The sequence below is a fragment of the Sceloporus occidentalis genome, unplaced genomic scaffold (genome assembly GCF_023333645.1).
Source record: "Sceloporus occidentalis isolate IW3139 unplaced genomic scaffold, rSceOcc1.0.p SCAF_10, whole genome shotgun sequence".
Classification (NCBI taxonomy): domain Eukaryota; kingdom Metazoa; phylum Chordata; class Lepidosauria; order Squamata; family Phrynosomatidae; genus Sceloporus; species Sceloporus occidentalis.
Window position 1 is genome coordinate 14,826,498 of NW_028316990.1, and position 8,503 is coordinate 14,835,000.

Consider the following 8,503-nt stretch of genomic DNA (forward strand, 5'->3'; position numbering starts at 1 on the left):
CATCTCTGGACAGCTGCACTCCAGGCTTGTGAGATTTCAACTCCCATGATCCAAAACACTGAGCAAAGCAGTCAAACCGATTTCTTGACACAAACGGTTTCATAACTTTATTCCCAAATGCATACTGTTTACTGTAGAAAAGTGCAACAGAGATCTCAAAACATTAGACTACAGACATTTAATCATATTCTCTTTTTGTCTCAGTGAACAAGAGTTACAATACTTGTAAGCCCTCACTAGCATTTTAAATTAACACAAAGAGCATCATTTTAAAAGGTGACAAAGTCACTTACGAATAAATACATTTGCCTCCAAAACAAGCACATTAGGAAGTTAAGAAGTGAATTGTACACCAAGTTATTACCTTTTAAAATGTCATATTGTTTTCATTGAAAGCTTTCCTCTAACTTGATTCTCAGAAATTTATCCTAAAGGTATGATATATAGGAAATTTTTCTTGTGCAAACTCCACAGAAATTGTGTAATTCCTGTTTTTTTCCCCTTGGTCAATGGACCATAAGTATACTTTGTGGGTTGTGCTAAAGGCCTGAGCTATTTTACAAGTTTCCTTGTGGAAAGCTCCACAAAGTTTACATCTATTGCGAGCCTTCACAATAAAAGTGAGGTGTCCATAGAGGACTACTTGAGGAGTAATACTACACAGCTCAGTGCTAGAAGGCATCAGACAGCGCTTAGTGATTAGACAGTGCTAGAAAGCATATTCATGTGCATAAGGCCCTAGAATTAATCTCAAATACTTCTCTAGATAAAAAGATATCAGGATTTTAAATAACCAAAACCTTCAGAATCACTTAGCATAATAGACAACAGTGGAAAAGATGAAGCAGAAACAGCATATGTTTTTGGAAATATTTTGCTGAAGTAGGTTTTGTGCAAAAGTTTTAACAGGGGAAGTCAGCTTGATAAACAGGGAAGCTGTTGTTTACAACAGGCATAGAGAACCTTTGGCCTTTTGGGTTTTCCAGATCACAACTATCACAATCCCTTATCAAGCAGTAGCAGCAGCAGCAGCAGCAGCAGCTCATTTCCAGTATTCAAAACCCAGTGGCTACAAGATAATGTCAACATACTTAGGAGAAAGTCTCTTTAGATTCATTTAGATTTACTTGTCAAAAGAATGTCTTGGAGGCAGTAATTTCTTATTAACCAGTACAATTTAAGTCTGTCGGTAACATTTTTAATGTAAGATCCACCTATTGCTGGTAATTCACACCTGCCTCTTCTACACACAATCGATCAAGTCCAAAGACTTCCTCCACTCCTTGCCCACCCATCCTTGAAGCTAACTGGAATGTGCATCTCCAAATATGCCATTTCTCATTTGATGGAGGTCTGACACAACACTTTGCTAACATAACAGTTAACAAAATGTTATTAGATATGCTTTAATACCCAACCACACCGGGTGATTCAAAAAGAACTGTGCTGTTTTACAGTTTATGGTTAATCTGTCTACAACATTATGCTGTTTTTAAAGTGCTGGCAGAACAGCAATTTTCTTTTCAAACTTGTAGAAAATGATTTAAAAAGTATTACAATTCTGCAGCTTTTTGAAAACACAAAATGCTGCAAGCCTATTCCTCTTTCTTTTGTTCCACAACTTCACCTCAGTGCTTTTAACCACTTTCTTCTCCTTTCAGATAACACATGCACATAAGCTCCAAATTATATTGCACTAGCAACAAGAGGGGCAAGACGAAATGGGACTCTTTATCTCCATCAAGGCTACTCATTCATTGCAGCTTCATATCTTTCTCTATCTTTGCACAGAGCATGACATTCAAGGTTTTAATTCTGCAGGGTTTATTCTTGAAACTTTTATTATCAGATGTAGGTTTCAAACAAGAGACAAACTTTGACTCACCAAATGGAAAATTCCACATGCATGACTATACTCTGTAAAATATAGTTGTTGGGTTTTTTCTAAAATCACACTGAAATGCATTCAAAACTTGCCTTTGTGTCAAGGATGGGGAAAATGTGGTGTTGTTGCATTACAACTGTCATCAACCTAAGCAGCATAGGCAAAGGTAAGAGCTTAATGTTGGATGGTAACATGAGTTTTATAGAACAGTTTAGATTTAAGAATGCAACTTTTATTCAGTCGACTACTCCAGTGAAATGAAGTGCAAAGTTCTGTGCTTTCCATAAATCAGGATTCAAAAAAGAGGTATTTGTAATATTACCAGACACCAACCAATATTTAAGAAAAACCCCTCAATAAGTCTGAATAATAACAATGTCTACTGTATGCACATTCAAGATTGTTTTTACATTTACCCAGAAACAAAACTTCAGCCATCCATTTTTAAAGATAAATATCTCATTGTACTTTCCTGGGAGCCTGAAAGCATACTTGTGTGTTCACAGCAAGACAAAAATACAGTTGGTAATATTTTCCCCCAAAGCACAGACTGTACAGATACATATCCCAAATGTCCACACATGCTAAAATGTATTATAATAATATCTTCCTTGCAATAGAAGTATTCTGCCCACTGTCTTTTAAGAGTGCAACACAGCTAAGAAAAGCTATTATTTTAAAGATTTTAGTTCTTGAAAGGCAACAGTGGAATAACCTGAATAGAATTATCCCAGCAGTAGAGGCCATAGTATTAGCACAGTATTAGTACAATTATTGGCTCTGTAGCAGAGGTAAGACCCTGAATCTCTATAATACATTTATAGATGTGTTTAAGCAGCAATTAGTCCAGTGCACAAACAGTATTACAGTCATAACATGAAGTTGTCAACCTTTAAATCAGGCACAGAGAAAAGCTGAGTAGGAAAGCCAATCCAAGTTTAAAGAAATTAAATGAGTGCCCTGCTGCAAGAAGCAAACCTTTACTACAAGTTTTCACTGAAATATGGTGCTGTGGGAATTCTCTGGGAGCCCCTTCTGAATAGCTTTAAAGCATTTCACCTAGGAGACTTCCCTGCCCCTGAACTATTTGTCTTGGGAGTGCATCCAGAGACAACATGCCTAACACTTGCATTATGTAGTCTCTGCATCCATCACTATTTTGGAACTTAGGCTCCAAATAAAAAGTGCTGTTCAAGCTGCAATCCGTTAATTAGTGTAAGTCACCTCTGTTTACATAAACATGTTTGCCACTCATTTGCAAAGCAATGAGATATCATCACCTACATTTACTCAGTTAAGCAATTTGGAGTATTTCTCTTCTTCTCAAACCCGATTGGGCTGAAAGCTGTGCGCCCCATCCAATCTTTATTCTACTAAAACATGCTTATAAATCACATCAAAAATGCATCATTTGAACTAAATCAATTTTAATTTGTACTGAATTGAGAAGACAAGGCTGAAGATCAGTGAGACTTCTACACAATAGTATTTCTAGGGATTTAACTAACAGGAAAAACCTTGCCTAGTGATTCCCAGAACTGATGTGTTTGGCCCATAGCAAGACAGGTACCTTATTCATTCTCTCTGTAGTAAGCTTCAATTACATCAGAATTAAAATATACAACAGTGACTGTGATGTCATCCCTATACATGCGTGCCAAGTCATCTGGAAGAGTCAACATTGCCATAAGCCTTTCTGGATCAATCTCTCCATATTCATTATTGCCAATTGCATGTCGAATGACATAGGTGGCCACATTCTGGTCATAGGACTGGACCTGCCTGGCTTTCCTCTGAAGGAGTAAGTTTTGCATGTAACCCAGATTGGCTGGTTTTTTAAAAGTCAGCTGTCTTTTATGGACATCCGCTTCAGCTAGATGATCTCCAACCAGCTTGACCACTTCTTCATTACTCAACATGTCCCACAGGCCATCTGAAGCAATCACTAAAAATTTATCCTGCCTTCTGAGTTTGTGGTAAGTAATTTCTGGCTCTGCAGTTAAATAGGGAGGTGTATGATAGTTTGGAAGTGCATACTCATAAATATTCAAAGCCTCTGTGTTGCAACTGTTTCCCAGTACACTCTGCTGCAGTTCTTGGCTCCACTTGAATCGAACATCTCCAAACGCTCTTGAAGGCATAAGGACTCCTAGCAACCTGTTGTTCACAATTACTGTGTCCTCTTCAGATGGCGGGTGCCCCCTTTTAAACCTTAAAATTTCCAATTCGTTGAAGCAATTGTGATCTCTAGTAAGAGGGAGGGCAGACCATGTCCCATCTTTATTTTTAACTCCTAGAACTGCTCTGCAGTCACCAGTGTTTGCAACGTGCAAATGGACGCTATCAACATGAGCCACACAGGCTGTTGCACCTGAGAAAGCCACCTGAAGAGCAATGTTTCTTACCAATTCATTTTCTGAGGGAGCCTGAACTTCCAATGATATATCTGAATCCAGTCTCTTAAATGCATAGATCAAGGCTTCTTCTATCGTAAAGCCTGGTTCCATGTCCATGTTCAGTAAGTCCTGCCAATAAACCCTGAGTTGCTCCAAATACAGTGAGGCTACCTCTTGAAAGAAGCTGTCATTTGGATGTTTGTGCCACTGCAGAATAGGCAGGACTGGTTTCATGGACTCCATGGCAGACTCAATTTCCTCTAGCCTTTTCTGAGAAAGCAGAGAAACAGCAATGTAAAAAAACAGCCGTTCACTGACTGCCTGGGCACAGGCATAACCAGCATGGCCATCAAAGACTCCAAACATCATTCCCTTGGTCTGTAGGCAGGTAGCTGCACTTCTACGGTCTTCCATTGGGGTGTTGGCGGCCAAGTGGTTGCTCTCAAATTTCAGGACTGAACTTGGATTTTTCCCATCAAATTCAGAGATTGTATGGGACAACTCATTTGCCCTTAAGATGTCATTGATCTGTGATGGCGTCAGGTGGAAAGAGAAGTCTTCTTCTTCTGTTGAGGTATGTCTGAAAGCTTTTCTCACAGTGACAACATTGTTCATGCTGCGATTGCAACTTGCCAGGAAAGAAGAAAAGGAGGAGTTGGTAAACAAACTCCTCCATGCTACTTTGTGCTGACTTGAAATGCACCTGGAGTACAAACGTCCTTTTCCATGCAAAGTAGAGATTGTGCTTCTGGCTGAGATGATAACCCAGGGTGAGACAATACTTGACATTGTAACAATAATTCTGCTTTAAAGTAGGGCAGTTCTGAAAGCCTATAAGGAAAGATGAAAGATTTCTTGTTACATGAGCAAATGTGCAACAATGCCTCAAGTGTTCCTCAAAACACAACACTGATTTTAAACACTGATTTGTACCAAAATGTTATTGGAGAAAAAGGAATTATTATGTATGTGATTTGATTATATTTAGAATATATAGGGAGCCTGCAATCTTAGGCCTGAATCCTACTAGTAATTCCAATTAGAGTAGGCCCACAGAATTAATGAGTTACATGTTGATTCACCAACAAATCTACTTTGACTGGAAATACTAATAGAATTCAATCCTGGTATCACTCATACTCAAGGAATTATGCTGAAGTCTATGAACTAGTAACAAATTAAGCAGATGTTGAAATTTAAGATTACAAATGTAAATGGATAGCCTATGGACACTGATGACAGAACTCCGTTATTTAGAAATAAGCCTCACACTTTCAGTGCCAATATAGCTGAATGCCAGCATGGCTAAGTCTGTTGTTTGCTGACAAGCAACTTCACCTTTATAGTCACCCTATGAAGAGACCTCCATGAGCGCCGATTATCGACGGCCTGCTCAAGTCTTGCAAACCTAGTCTATTTCAGGTGTGTTTATTTGGGCTTGTTGCCAGAGTCACTCTTTTCAACCCTTTTCAAACTTTTTTCCAGTCTTCTAGCTTGTGTCTATCCTTAATGGCAACAATGAACTGAAGTTCAATGACAGGAGCACATTCCTACCCTAATAGAAATTACCTCAACAAATGGTTGTGTTCATGCTTATTTTCACAACACGAAAGTATGTGACTGATTTCATTGGCCTTGGAGTTAACATCTACTTTCAGATTGACTTACAAATATTTTTCTCTGCTTTTTAGAAAGAACTCATTCAGGAAGAACTAATGTATGCAGACGCAGGGAGAGAGAAAACAGTATAGCACTGGAATAGCAGAATCTGCCTCCCAACCTACTGAACTGAACAAGTAGGGTCCTCTGATGAATTCGCAAAGCCAGAAATGGAACTTGGCTCATAATTTTGCTCCTAATCCCACATATAAAGGATTCCTAGAAATGTTATAATGAATGCATGCAAGGTGAAGCTATGCTTTTTGATTTTATTCAAATGAATGCTAATTGGGTTTAGTATGTGTGAGTGTAAAATTAAAAACTTAATAGTCCTGGAAATTATCATAATAGTTAGCTTTCTTCACTAATGAGCAACTACTCCCAGGTAAGGTTGTTCTAATCTTAAATTGACACTGTTACATTCCATGCTTCTTCCCTGATCACCAGGTACTGCTGATGTAGCTGTAATTACTCCTTTTGGTTGTCCATCATGAGAAAACTCATGTATCTCGCATACCTGAAGACTTCAAAACTTCTTGCACTGGAGAACTAATTTCAATTTCCCTTCCTGGGTAGGCTGACCAAATATTAAGCTTTTATTACCTAATTGTTTCAATGTAACTGTCTGTGAAAATATTCCCTTTTAAAAATATTTTCATTAGAAGTGCTTGCTTTATATATCACATACTCAGCTGTATTTACATGTCTGGCTGTATACATATTCTGAACAGAAAGTCTAGACTCAATATAATGCTAACAAGTATTTTTTTGGGGGGAAACCAAATACATTTTTTGAAATATACTTCTGGTCCTAACAGTTGAAAACCATAGCTTCCACCAGGTACCTGATGACTCAATTTTTGTGTCCAATCATTGACAGAAGGCATTAAAAATGAAAGCTTTTACAGGCATATAATGCACGCACATAGTGATATTCACTTACAGTCTAATTTGTGCTGAATTCTGGATAACAGTTGAACATATTTTCAAGAGAGACTGGTTTCTTAAACCTGTGAGAAATTATGAAATGCAAAAGACTTAACATGATTCTCTCATTGATTAACCCTCAAAGTGATTTGTTAAACAAACATATCAATGGCTCATGCAATATTTCATCAGGAGCTCATATGTCAACACAACACTTTTTAAAATATCATGTAACACTTGGTGCCATTGCCCTTGATGTCGTATGGGGAAATGACCATTTTTTAAGAGACAAAATAGTCAGACAGCTCATGACCTACCAACATTGCTCTAGCTTTTCTAGGGGAACAGGACAGTATGTTGTAGAACTGATTCTGTTGCTTCTGCAAATAGGACGGAAGGTGGCTAAATGAACTGCTGCAGTCTCTAGTACTGAAGTTGCTGCTTATAGATACTATATCATTGCCCAGCATTGTTATAGTAATTAACACCCGACTTTCTCACTCTGGTGGTGAAATCTGTTTAATGAGTCATGAAGATGAGCAAGTGTTCCTTTTTTGAAAATCTAAAAAGTGTGGCTGTATAGTCAATGTAGCAAAGCAGTTTGAACGTTGGACTATGACTCTGGAGACCAGGTTTCGATTCCCAGCTTGACCATGAAATTCACTGGGTGACCTTGGGCAAGTCACATGCTCTCAGCCTCAGAACAAGGCAATGGCAAATCTCCTTTGCACAAAGCTTCCCAAGAAAATCCCATGGTAGAATAATGGAATGATAAGAGTTGGAAGAGACCGCAAGGGCCATCCAGTCCAACCCCCCTGCCATGCAGGAACTCACAATCAAAACATCCCTGACAGATGGCCATCCAGCCTCTGCTTAGAGACCTCCAAGGAAGGAGACTCCACCACCTTCCAAGGGAGTGTGTTCCACTGTCTAACAGCTTTACTGTCAGGGTTGCCATAAATCAAACATGATTTGAAGGTAAACAACAACAACAAAATATGTCTACAATAATTCTATCCACCACTTTAGTTGATAGCAGGAGCTGTGACTATCAATTTCACAAGTAAAGCAAATGATTTCAACCTTCCCCCCAACCCCTGTGTATTGCTTCCTTCTGTCTGATTTATGTTTATTAGAAAAGCTACCAAGAGGCATATCTTGCTTTATTTTCTACTTCTTTTCTTCATACTCCCCCTACTCCACTTCTTCACCTTTCTCTATCACTCTCCCTTCTTCTCACAGTTTTCTTCCTTTCACATAAACCAAAATATTGCAGTACATTAATAATGAAACATTTGTTTACCTTTTCATAATCCATGCCTCAGTTTTACATTTTAGAATTAGTTTTCTGATTAGGACCAGTGTAAATGTCCTACGTGCTGCAAACCTGTAGAAAATCAATGCAAAATAATTAAGTAGAGGCCATAGGTAAGATAACATGCCAAGGAACATACAAAGGAGCATTTCTGTACAGAAAAGAGGCTCTCAAGTAAATAGAAAAGCATTTGTGAAAAGAGAACAAGGCAAATTGAGAGAGATCAGTACGGTCAGGCGATGAAATGTGGGCAAAAAATGTTAAAAGCAACTAAAAATATGATTTAAAAATGAGGTGGTGGAGGAAACAACTGACCTAAGT

The 8,503-nt window shown here is 38.3% G+C and overlaps 1 protein-coding gene across 1 annotated transcript in view; it reads right to left on the bottom strand.

Annotated features, from left to right (window-relative positions):
- Nucleotides 1-98: 98 nt before the first annotated feature.
- Nucleotides 99-8,503, bottom strand: part of LOC149305964 (pyruvate dehydrogenase [acetyl-transferring]-phosphatase 2, mitochondrial-like) — a 10,730-nt gene continuing 2,325 nt past the window's right edge. The window contains exons 2-4 of the mRNA XM_089540252.1: nt 8,171-8,254; nt 6,884-6,950; nt 99-5,112 (exon numbers count right to left, since the gene is read on the bottom strand). Of these exons, the coding sequence (XP_089396378.1) occupies nt 3,457-5,070 (1,614 nt within the window). The 5' untranslated portion in view covers nt 5,071-5,112; nt 6,884-6,950; nt 8,171-8,254 and the 3' untranslated portion in view covers nt 99-3,456. The remainder of the gene's footprint in view (nt 5,113-6,883; nt 6,951-8,170; nt 8,255-8,503) is intronic.